We start from the raw sequence: 13,181 nt of genomic DNA on the forward strand, positions 1-13,181 counted from the left end.
AGGCAGAGGGAAACACAAACGTGAAGACTTAAGAGTAACTCTGAAGATGCTGGCTTTAAAAATGACATGGACACAAGTTGAAGAATGGTAGCAGCAACCATAAGCTGGAATAGGAAATCAAAGTCCCCCTCTCCAGAGTTCATCCTGAGAGACCTGAGTGACTCCATCTTCAATAAAACATCCATGGGACTGACCCAGCCCTGAGCCCTGTTCCAAGAAAAACCACAATACTTGGAACGGATAGAGAACAACTGCCCTGCCAATGGTCAATTAACCAGGGACAGGAAAGTACTAAAAGTCCAGATGTCTTTTCAGATTTCCTGAAGCCAGCAGTTTATGGTTTGGCACTGGCCTGCAACCAATCAGGTGCTTGCCAGGCTGGAGACCCCCTATTTGCTGAACTTGCTAAAATAAACCTATAAAAACCTCTGTCTCCCAAAGCAAGGGGTCTCACATCTGAGATCCACTGAGTTGGTGACAGGGTGGGCCCAAGCTTGAGCCTGCAATAATAAAAGAACCCTTGTGTGTTTGCATTGGTCAGCTCCTTGGTGGTCTTTGGGGTCGGCTCCTTGGGGTCTTGCGAACTGGGCACAACACACCCATGTTGTACAATGCCTGTGGAGTTCAGAGAGGGCATAGGATTCCCTGGAATTTGAGTTACAGATGGCTGTTAAGTAAGTGCTGGGAAGTGAATCTGGATCCTCTGCGAGAGCAGCCAGTATTCTTAACCACTGAGCCATCTTTCCAAACCACAAAGTTATTTTATTTTATTTTTTATTCCAAAGAGAGGCAATTTTAACACATTTTCCAGAAATAATTTGAAGCAGGTTACATAAAAGTATATATACAATGAAGTTAAGGGGAGGGGAATAGGAATAAGAAATCAAAGACAAAAGGATTTTCCAACATGAGGTCAACTTTGGTGGAATAGTGAAGGTTTCCATTAGCTCTGTTCCTTTTTTTTTTCTTTTTTTGGAAAATCCTAATGATTTTATTGGGCTTGCTAACAGCGCATAGGGTGGGGGTTTATTTACAGAATAGTGGGCACCCCCCTATTTATTGCTGCGCTGCAAAGTCCACACTCAAATATAGATCCTGTGACTTCCTGAGAGGTGCCTCATGGCATTCTTGGCTTATATATCCTTAGCACCTCCCCCACATGAAGCTAAGGCCACTGATTGGGTGGGAGGGATAACTGACTCCCCTATCGATGCCTTGATGAGTGTGGGAAGGATTTGTGACTATAGCTTGTCAGCACAGTGGTCAGAGGACACTTCCAGGTAACACTCCACCCCTTCCTCCAGCTCTTACATTCTTTCTGCCAACCTCTTCTGCAAAAGTCCCTGAGCCTTGGAGGGGGTGGTAGGTGTGGGCTGATCTTCTTCCCATTGTGTCAAGGTACCAAACTTTAGGGTCTCTCTGTTTTCCATGGGCTGTTGGCTCATTTCAGTGGAATCCATCTATTCTAAAAACACAAACAGCAAGAAGCAAGAACATCTAAACAGTGACTACTATAATAACTTATTATATGGGCATATACAAAAATGCTTGGATGGAACTTTAGCAGGTGTGTAACATCCATCTAATAAAACAATTGCAGTCACTTCTCCACTGTGGCCTATATCCTCCCTTGCCACAGGGCGTTGGCATGATCTACAGTATCAGATGTGTGTTCCACCTCTAGGAGCAGACATTATATCCAATAAAAAATTTTCTGGTTGTACATACACTAGACACACCACTATTGCACCATCTGGAACACCTTGTTTGGCATGTTGATAGTGTAGCATGTGGGGATTTGTTGTTGAGTAGAATTATAGGGGCTAGTTCTCCCCCAGCCATCTGCATATCGACTTCTAGCACTATGAAAGCCACCCATCCAGTAGCAAGGAGTTTCCAGCTTAGTCCAAGCTTGGTTTTTCCCTCTCCTGCACTCATATCATGCATGTCTTCAGCAATAGGGTTTTACCATCCATTTACAGTGTACAACCAGTATTATTGGCAATGCCCTTTATTGTTTTGGGGACTTCTAGAGCCCCTTTGGCCAACAGCTCATAGGGGGCAGCTCATGAACTCACAGAGATCTGCCTGCCTCTGCTGGGATTAAAGGCATGCACCACCACACCTGGCCCCAGAGTTAATTTTAAACAAGTCCATTAGGGGCTTTGGAGATGGCTCAGTCCAAGCTTGCTGATTAAACATGAAGGACTATGTTCAAGTCCTCAGAACCCACATAAAAAGCTAGGCATGGCCATTCATACTTCTGTAACCCAGTACTGTGGGGACAGAAACAGGAAGATCGCTGGGGCTTGTTGGCCACCAGCCTAGCTTCAAATTCAGCTAGAGAACTTGTCTCAAAGGAAGAAGGTGGTGCAGGGGGTTTGAACCAGTGACCCCCGTGCAGTGATGATTGGGGATGAGTAAGCGTGCCGTACTGGGGACAGACGCGATGGGGAGCCTAGTCAAGCAGGGACTCATTTATTGCAGGTGTTACAGATCTTATAAAGGCATCTGGAAATCCCCCCTCCCCCCTGCGGTTGTAGCTTAAGGATGGTCACGCACTGATCATGCACTCCTCAGCAGTGTGGAAGTGTCCTTCAGACTTTTAAAACAAGTCAGGCTGCCCCAGTAACTTCCTCATGGACCTCTGCAAGGTGGGGCTTTTAGGTCCCCACCGGGGGAGTGATGGATCAGGGCACACTCCACCACATGCCCACACAGCACACACACCACACACATACACCACATACCACTACTTTAGTGATTAGTTTAATAAGTATTTGGGGGCTGGAGAGATGGCTCAGTGGTTAAGAACACTGGTTGTTCTTGCAGAAGACCGGGGTTTGAATTCCAGCACCCACATGGCAGCTAACAGCTGTCTAACTCCAGTCCCAGGGGATCTGACAGCCTCTTTTGACCTCCATGGGCATTGCACGACCTTGTGCACTTACCTCATGCAGGCAATACACGCACACACATAAAATAAAAATAGCAAATAAAATAAATTTAATAAGTAGATTTGTAAAATTTGCCAAATAGACTAAGTGGCTTTCATAAATGATTTTTGCATGTTTCATGTAGCTAGTGGGAAATATATTTAGATAAAATAAATTTTTAAAAGATTTATTTAATTTCTAATTAATGTGTCTGTGTCTGTGTTGGGGTATGTACATGTGAATGCAGGTGCCTGCTGAGGCCAGAAGAGGGTGTTGGATTCCTTGGAAATGGCATTACAAGTCATTGTGAACTGCCAGATGTGGATGCTAGGAGTTGAACTTGGGTCCGCTACAAGAGCAGTACCTGCTTTTAACTGTTCAGCTATCTCCCACTCCATAAAATACATTTTAAACTTAAACTGAAAAGTAGAAAAATATAATTTAATATGAATTTACATATATCCTTCAATTAAATATTAATTAAAACTGTAATTGAGCCAAGTGCAGTGGCACACACCTTTAATCCTAGCACTTGAGAGGCAGAGGCAGGCCCTTCTCTGAGATTGAGGCCAACCTGTTCTACATAGCAAGTTCCAGGCAAGCTGGAGCTACAGGGAGATCCTGTTTCAAAAAAAAAAAAAAAAAAACACACACACACACACACAATAAAATAACCCCCACAAATGTATATAATTGATATGTTAAAAATGGAATGTATGGGTTGGGCATGTAGCTCAGTGGTAGAGCAGTTGGTTAGCTTGTTGATAGATCTCAGCACCACCAACACAAAGCAACACAACACAAAAACAAAAACAACAGCAACAGTAGTTGTGTGGCTGTCACAAACACAGAATCACCTGTTTCGCACCTAATTCAATTCTTTTTTAAAAAATTTTCAGGAAATCCAACAATTGGAATTTTGAAATACAAAGAAAACTATTACACTTTCAATACCAGAGATGCTGCATATTCATTCGCAGAAAATCCTGAACATTATATTGATCTAATTAAAGAAAAGGCCAAAAAGAATGCAGAATTAATTCAGCTACTGGAACTTCATCAACAGTTTGAAACTCTCATTCCATATTCTCAGGTAAATACTATTACCTGGGTTTGTAATTTCTGACAGTTTGCCTAGTTAAAGTGATATGTCAGTATTGCTTATTGTACATTTTCTGACAGTGAAATTCAGCATCTTTTTATTTTACTGATTTTTTTACTGTGTGTGGTATGTGTCGTTTGAGGTTTGTGTGTGTGTGTGTGTGTGTGCCTGTGTGTGGTGTGGTGTGTATGTGGTGTGTTGTATGTGTGGTATGGTGTGTGTTGTGTATGAGTGTAGTGTGTGTGTGTCTGTGGTATGGTGTGTGTTGTGTATGTGCATATTGTGTGTGGTTTGTGTATGTGTGTGGTGTGTGTATGGTATGGTATAGTATATGAATGAGTATTGTGTGTGGTATGGGACATATAGTGTGTAGTGTAGTATGTGTGGTGTGGTGTATGTGTGTGTTGTGTATGTGTATGATGTGTATATGTGATGTGTGGTGTGTGTGTGTGGTGTGTGTGTGTGGTGTGATGTGTATGGTGTGTGTGTATGTGGTGTGTACGTGGTAAATGTGGTGTGTGTTTTCTATATGTGTGTGGTATGGGATATATAGTGTGTGGTGTGGTGTGTGTATGTGTGTGTGTGTGTGTGTGTGTGTGTGTGTGTGGCATGGTGTGTGTGGTGTATGTGCACAGAGGAGGACAGCAGGACTTCAGGAGTCTTCCTCTTTTGCTCTTGACTTCTTTCTTTCTTTTTTTTAGATTTTTTTGAGACAAGGTCTCCTTATGTAGCCCTGGCTGGCCTGGAATTTTCAAAGATCTGCTTGCTTCTGCCTCCTGAGGATGGGGATTAAAAGAGTGCGCCACCACACCTGGCTTTGACCTTATTTTTTGAGACAGTTTTTCATTGACCAAAAGTTCACTGTTTTGGCTAGGCTGACAGACCAGTAAACTCTGCAGCTCCATCTGCCCTGCCCAAATGCTGGGGTTACAGGCATTCGTGGCAATGTCCAGCTTTTATGTAGGTGCTGGGGACTTGAACTCCAGGTCCTCTTGTTTCGCAGCAAGCACTTTTACCCAGTTAATACCATCTAGGGGTGCAAGAACTGGTTTGGTTTTTGCTGCCAATTAAATAATTAAAAGACAGGAAAGAAGTATTACTGGAATCTTGGGGAGTCCTAGGTAATTAATTGGCCTGCTTTCCTGGGGTTTTAGAAGCTCAAGAACAATTTTTATTAGAATTTAAAAGGCAAACTCTTGGTCAGGCAAACTGTAAATCTGGAAGAAGTGCCAGGAGGAAGAAAATGGAGAAGATGACCACAGAAGTCAGCCACATGATGACAGATAGCCACACAGCAAGGGTGGGGGTGGATGGGGTGGGGTGGGAAGCTTTAGAAAAAGAGCAAGGACTGTTCTTGGTTCAGTCTTCCAGTGCTGTGATGACAGGTTTGTGCCACTCTGCACTGGCTTCGGTGTCTCTGCTGACATGATTTATTCATTCAGGTTTCCCATCTGTACATCAGCTATTTATGACATAACTTTTGCCATAATTTTTTTCTGTATTATTTCAATTGTTAATTGGCAATTCTTTGTTTATTCTAAATATTATTTAAGGGACTGGCGAGATGGCTCAGCAGTTAAGAACACTTGCTATTCTTCCAGAGACTCGGGTTCAAGTCCCAGCACCCACAGGGCAGCTAACAATCCATAATTCCAGTTCCTTTAGTCTATATAACAAGTTCCAGGCCAGCTGGGGCTACAGGGGGAGTCTGTATCAAAACAACCCCCTCCAAATGTATCCTTCCTTAATATGCATGCCCTCCAGCATATACGACATCACCTCTAAATTACGTAAAATACCTGTTACAATGTAAATACTATGTAAATTGTGCTATATTGCAGTGCTTGGGCAATAGTGACAAAGAAAAATTCTGTACATACTCAGTTCTTGTGCAACTTTTCCTGATGAATGTGAACGACTGTCTCTTCACTTCAGATAGGTCACCAACAACAGACCAAAATAATGGATTCTACCTGAGTTTAGCTTGGTGAATGAATGGGCCTATTGTAATTACTTACTGGAGTGTAGGTGAGGGTTACTTACAGAAGAATAGGTGCTTCAAAGGCAGCTGTGTCACCAAAAAGCCCACTCCAGTTTGGCTGACAACTCAAAAGCTACATCACTGGAGCTCCCTGCACAACTTGAGTCAGCTCCACTGGACATTCTTTTCTCCATCTGCTCTTTACTGCTTTTATGACCTTGGAGAGGGCTCTTATGGGTTTTCAACTTCCTGAGCCTTGTAAGTTTCATTAGCTGCCTGGGTTTTAAGAACTTCCCTCCAGGAAATAGTTGTACAACTTTCTAACCTTCCTCTAGCTTTTACATTCTTTCTTCAATCCCCTCTTCTTCAATGTAACCTGAGCCTTGTAGGGAATGTATAGTTCTTTTTCATTTGTGTCTGAATATTGGTCCATTATACTATAGCAACAGTCATGTTGTTGTCGTCGTTGTCATCATCATCATCATCATCATCATCATCATCATTGTCGTTACTCTTGAGAGAGGTCTCACTATGTAAACTCTGTTGGTCTAGAACTCATTAGATAGGCCCAGGTGGCCTTGAACTTACCCACCATAATTGGCTTAGTCACTTGTTCTTAATTTGACCAGTTATGAGCCTCTGCAGCAATCATTACCCACTGCAAAAAAAGGTTTTTCTTTTTTGACAGTATCAGTAATATATGGACATAAACACAAATGTGTAGAAGATATTTTGACAAGCACACCATATCCATTTAACAAATCAAAAGCAGTTGTTTCCCCTTAGCCACAGGCTTTTGCCCTGGCTTAGTTACAATACCAGATGTGAATTCTTTCCAGTGAAGTGGAACTGAAAGCCAATTGGAAAGCAGATAGTTGTACCCATAGCTTTTGTGCCACTACTGCACCAGAAGGCACATCTTGCCTGGCATTTTGGTACTGTAGCAGGCAAGGTTCATTACTGAGGACTGTTGGTGATAGTTCTCCCCTAGCAGCTTGCATAGCACCTTCTGGCACTACAAAGGGCAAGTAACAGAGAGGGAGTTTTCAGCTCTGTTGTGGCCTGATTTCACCATGGTCTGAACTCACAAGGTGTGGTGCCTTTGACAATAAGGTCTTACTATCTAGTTTGGCATGCAACTAATAGCAGTCACAATAACCTTAATGGTTTGTGGAGCTTTTGGAGCCCTTCCTGGCCAACAATTCATAGGGAGATAGCCCCCTTCTAGTGCTGGAATTTTCATTCAACAACCTTGTCTGGGAATGCTTTTTTCCACCAATTCATGGTGCCTTTCTTTATGCCCTTTGACTGCTGTTTTTATTCTTCTTCCAGATGCTTTTCCAACTCTGTGACACTCAAAGTTTAGCATTGTATAATAAAATCTTTTTCTATAGAGGGTGAGCAGTATCTCTGAAGGCCCACCATTGTCCCTACCAAACAAACATCATTTGGTCTTGGCTGGCTAAAAGGAGATACTAAAGAAGAAGCAATAGCATTGTCCATTGCAGCATGAAAAATTCCATAATTTCATGTCAATTGTTTGGCAAAAGAGCAATGTTGGGTACAGTGGAATGAATAGGAGAGCACTTTCCACATCTCAACTCCATAGCCCATAGTGCACTTCCCTGAGCCATCCAACCTTCTCATCCTTGGTGCTGCTGCTGTGGGGCCACTCTACCTTTCTCCACCCCCAGTGATCTTAATGGAGCAAACTTGCACTGTTTGGCCCAGCTCAGGTGCAAGGGGGAGCAGGGCTGCGATTTAGCTTACTGTGCCTGCCTTGGAACTGGCTCCCTGGTTCCAGGCAGCACCATAACCCTTGCCTTTACATCACTGGCTGCTGATAGGACCCTGAGCTAGGCAAACAATCTTCACTTCAGTATAGTTTCTTGTAGGAGAGAAATGTACACTACATACTCTATAGAAATAACTTTCCACTCCTACAGCAAGCTTAATCCTTTTTTTTCCTTGTACTGTTTTACCATTTATGTCTTCTATGAACTGTTGCACAGGCTTTAAAACCTTCTAGAAGCTCACTAGCCTAGTATTTGGTGATCTCCTTTGGGAGGGGGCCTGTGAGTCTTGTAACTTTGTGAGCTTCCGAAGCCTTTTAAGTTTGACTAACTTGCTGAGCCTCATGAACATTCTCCAGGAGGGAATGTTTTGGATGAAGTAGCTGCCCAACATCAGCACAGGTTTTTATTCCTCTTTTGGGTGAATCCATAGGCACAAGATCCACAGATAGAATGCCAGCTGTATATTTTATCATCTGATAAAGAAGCCCTCCTCTTTGTTATTTTTCAAATGTCTCCATGTAATATTCTTAATGAATTTACAAAGTCCCTGCCCCCCTGCAAAAAAAAAAAAGTATCTTCCTGGGTTTAAAACTGGAATTGCTAATGAAAGACTCAATTTCAATTTTTTCCCATTTGTAGAAAAATTGTCCTGAATCATTTGTTCATCACTAGTCTCTCCTGTTTTCTCATGATCTACTATTGTTTAAATAGTCATAGGCTTGTTTAAGGGCTCTCTGTTCTGCTTAGTTACTCAATTTTAAAACAGTTCCTATACTGATAATGTGATAGCTCTATATAGTCTTGATATCTGTTGGAGTATGTTTTCTCTAAAAAGTCTTCACTGTCCTTCACTCTTTAATCTTATACAAAATTGAGAAGTCCATTGTCAGATTCCATTAAAGGCCCTTAAAGATCCTGACTGAAATAGCCTTGTGTGTAGATATAGCACAGTTTTATCTTATTTCTCTCTTCCTCAACCTCACTGTACTTTTAGTTTTATGACTTTTTCTAGAAATGACTTGTAAATCTTTTGCTAAACTTATTTGTAGGGGCTTTATGTTTTTTGCTATTGTCTTCACATGGTGTGGATATTTTAGAATTGAATTTGTTTTATTTCTTATATATGGAAATGAGTTTAGCTTTGTATACTGATTTCATATTCCGAAACCTTACCAAACACTCTTGCTAATTCCATTATTTGAAGTAGGATCATTATTTGGGTTTAACTGTGAGCAGTCATATCAGCAAACAGTAACAGTTACTTTCCTCAGTCTTTGTGCTTTTTTAAAAACAAATCATTGTTTATTTCAGAGGGAATGCTAGTGTGTGTGGGGAGGGGGACATCATGGTGAGGAAGGAAATCAACCATAGGAGAAATAATTTGATAGTAGCACACAAAATGAGTTAATGCAATCATTTTTGAGGATTCAATTGTTGGCAGAAAATCTGATTGCCATTGCAAAAGTATGCATATGAAGAGGAAATTGGTTTCAGTAACATCAGTAAGAAAAAACATTCCAGAAAATGGATTTAACTCGATGTAAAATTTTGGCAGGAATTTAATGTTCCAGATAGTTAGGCTGAGGATAGTACCTAATGAGGACAAAAGCCTTGTGGGAAAGTTTCAATGATGCCTGGAGAAATACTACATTTTGCATAAAAAAAACTAAATAGTTTTCACATATATTGTAAAGTTTCATGTAGCAAAAGGTCTTTCACACTTCAGTTTCACAAGAAAGCATTAATGAAAGATGTCTAGCTCTGTGATGTGATAATGCATACAGTTCAAAATGAGAACGTTATCCTTATGTGTAGGGATTTCTACAACTACAAAGTAGTGGTTATAGAAAGCATGGCCCCTGGCATCTATCTCTGGTAAATATCTACACACTAAAAAATCAGTTTTGTTTCTGTTGCGCTGATAAAACATCCTGACTAAAGCAACTTAGAGGAGAAAGACTTTTTTTAGCTCACAGTTTCAAGTCACAGTCCATCACTATAGAGAATTCAAGGCTGTAGGCACTTGAAGTAGCTAGTCATATTAAGTCCATAGTAAAGGACTCAGAGAATGAATGCATGCATGTGTCAACATAAAAATATATCTGTCACCTCTAAGGGGTAAGAGATAGTTTATTCTGAAGCCAAATATGAGTGACCATGGTCCAAAAACGCATATTTAGGTTACCCCAAATTCCATGTTCTAATATGGAAGCAGTTTCATGAAGATTTATAGTAACAGAAAAAAGAAAATAATAAATCAGTATACTTTTCAGATACATTGGTGGAAATATTAGATGATATACAGCAAAACGGGGACCACCACAGACACTATCTGATGACATTCTTAGCTTTTTGACTGGTGAGAGCTAGGTATCTGTGTGTACATTCCAAAGGATTTACCTAATTAATGGTTACAAAGATATTACAGAGGAGGGATGTTAAGCTATATTAATATATATCATATATATTAATAGTTATACATGGCTATTGAGAGGGCAAAAGATGGCCCAAGATTACTTGGCTCTGAACTTGTAACATTACAAACTCTCCACAAGTTCTAATTTTTAAAGATATTTATTTATTATTTTTATGTGTGTGTATTACCTGCATGTAGGTAAGTGTACTTGTGTCATGCATTGCCCACAGAGGACAGAAGAGGCTGTTGGATCCCCTGGAAGGTCTTCTGTAAGAACAGCCAGTGTTCTTAACCACTGAGCCATCTCTCCAGCCCCAAGTCCTAATTTGTTAATGTGCCTTGTCAGAATGTTCAGTGCAAGATGCACTCTTTCCAGGAACTTTAGTTCCCAGATCCTCCTGATGGGCAAGCATTACATTTTGTGTATGCAGGGGTCCACATATTATTTATTAAATATCAGTATTGCTAGGAAAGGCTCATTCCCAGAATCTGATGTAGTTAAGACTGAGTAGTAGGGAGGAGAGCAGTCTTCAGGAGAGAGGAATGGCTGGTAAAGCCATTAGGAAGAAGAATTCCTGGATCATATCATTAATATGTATTAGCCATTATCATCAAGATCTGATTTTTTCAAAACCCTCTGTATTTGATATGTGACATATATTAAGAATAATACACCTAAAATTAAAATATCAAGAATACCATTAGATATAATTGTAACAGATGAAGAAAACAGGCAATTAAAACCACCAAAATTTGTATATTAAAAAAACTAATTTACAGTTATTTGTACTCTATTAACTATTTTATTTATATTGAAGTAAACAAATCTTTTTACCTTTTTAGTTTTTCTTTTTGCTAGTTTGATCTTTAGTTATAACTTCATGTGGAGTAGCTAGCTCTAATTCTTAGCAAAAATCTATCTTCAAGGGGGTAGAGCGATGGCTTAGCAGTTAAGGGGACTGATGCTCTTGTGAAGGACCCAGCTTCGAGTCCCAGCACCCACATAGCAGCTAATAACTGTCCATAAATCCAGTTCCAGGGGATCCACATCCTCTTCTGTCCTTTGTGGGCATTGCAAGACACAGGTGCACTTACATACATGAAGGCAATACACTCACGCACATTAAAAAGTAAATCAAAAACAATTTTAAATGAGTCTTCAATATCTAAATTATCATAACTATCTATGGGTAGTGACTTGATCTGTTTCATTGTATTGCTATTATAAACCAGATTCAGTTGAAGAAATAAATGGAAAGCCATATTATAGAAGAAATTTAATGACAATATAGTATTCCTTTAAATTTTCTTTTAATAGTATTGTGTTTTTTCATGCAGTATGTTACTAACTGTGATAGAAACAAGAGATCAGACTGTTAGAAATAAGAATTTTAAAAATATTTTATTTATTATTTTTATTTTATGTGTATAAGTGTATTGCCTACATGTAGGCAAGTGCACCTGTGTTGTTCAATGCCCGCAGAGGTCAGAAGAGGTAGTCTGAATCCCCTGGAACTGGAGTCACAAAAGGTTGTTAGCTACCATGTAGGTGCTGGGACCCCTGAAAGAGCAGTCAGTACTCTCTACTGCTGAACCATCTCTCCAGCCTCAACAAATCGGAATTTTTAATATAGCATGGAATCTCCTTTCTCTCTACCTGCTATCTTAAAACAGGTCATAATAATTGTTTCCTTCTATAGAGTTGCCTGTCTCAAAAAAAAGACAAGAGAGAGAGAGAGAGAGAGAGAGAGAGAGAGAGCTGGAGAGATGGCTCAGTAGTTAAGAGAACTTGCTGCTCTTGCAGAGGCATGGGTTTGGTGTCTAGCACCCACTTACATCTCACAACTGTCTGTAATTCTAGTTTCAGAGTATCAGATACTTTCTTCTGTCTTCTGTGGGCACCAGGCATGCACGGGGTGCACATACGTATGTGCAGACAAAATATTCATACACTTGAAATAAAAATAAAATCTTTTAAAAAAAGAAGGAACAGACAAGGTCATAGAAAGATAAGAATAGGGAGTTGTTCTCAGAATTTATCTCTACTTTTGATATAACCTCTAGGCTTAAAATTTATTTTAATATCTCATTTTAACTCACATGTAGTTTTTGGAGTTCTCACTAACTTTTGTAAATTAACAATTTTATAATTTTAGATGATTTTACATTCTAGTTAAAGCAAACTACCCATTTGTGATAAAAAAATATTACCTAGGACACTTTAGCTAAGTGTACAAAATAAAGACAATAAATGTTCCCCACTGAGGGTAATATAAAGTCAACTTATCTTAGATTTTCCTATTGCTTTTTATACTTGCAAGTTGAATGAATACACTAATCAAGCATAAAACCAGGTGGACTACCAAATACTTTATTTGTAGATTTTTTTTTCCCCAGACATTTCCCACTTCCTTACATTAAATATGGGAGGGGTGGATGGTAACAGAGGTAGGGGGCTGCTAGCAAGCTTAAAAAAACAAAAATGCCTTTAGAGGTCTGAAAGCAAACAAAAAACAAACAGAATGTCAGAAACCAAAATATTTTCAAATCAAACAAACAAATTAGATACTTTAAACAAAACACTCTCAGTACCAGAAACAAAAAATGTATCTAACAGATAGGATCGGTAAGCAACCAAACTCAGAAAAAACAAAGGGACCTCAGTCAAACCAAGGGAGGTGTGAGAAAGCACAAGAAAGTACTTACCGAAATTCACCCAGGAGGGTTTGTGCATAGGGCGTCCAAATGCTGGTACCTCACTCCCATCTATGTGACTCCTTTAGTGAAAAATGGCCCATTTTTGGGACAACACATTCTGGCACCATACCTGTCAATGCAAAAACACAACTTTTACCTCAGAGGGGATAAGAGATAACTTATTCTGGAGTCAAATAAGAGACTATGGCTCCAGAACATAGATTTAGGCTACCCAAAAGTCCACGTTCTAATG

The 13,181-nt window shown here is 40.0% G+C and overlaps 1 protein-coding gene across 1 annotated transcript in view; it reads left to right on the forward strand.

Annotated features, from left to right (window-relative positions):
• Positions 1–13,181, forward strand: part of Cfap206 (cilia and flagella associated protein 206) — a 51,494-nt gene that overhangs the window by 33,010 nt on the left and 5,303 nt on the right. The window contains exon 12 of the mRNA XM_017797566.2: positions 3,836–4,029. Within this exon, the coding sequence (XP_017653055.1) occupies positions 3,836–4,029 (194 nt within the window). The remainder of the gene's footprint in view (positions 1–3,835; positions 4,030–13,181) is intronic.

Source organism: Nannospalax galili, unplaced genomic scaffold (assembly GCF_000622305.1).
Source record: "Nannospalax galili isolate Female #2095 unplaced genomic scaffold, S.galili_v1.0 scaffold1395, whole genome shotgun sequence".
Taxonomy (NCBI): Eukaryota; Metazoa; Chordata; class Mammalia; order Rodentia; family Spalacidae; genus Nannospalax; species Nannospalax galili.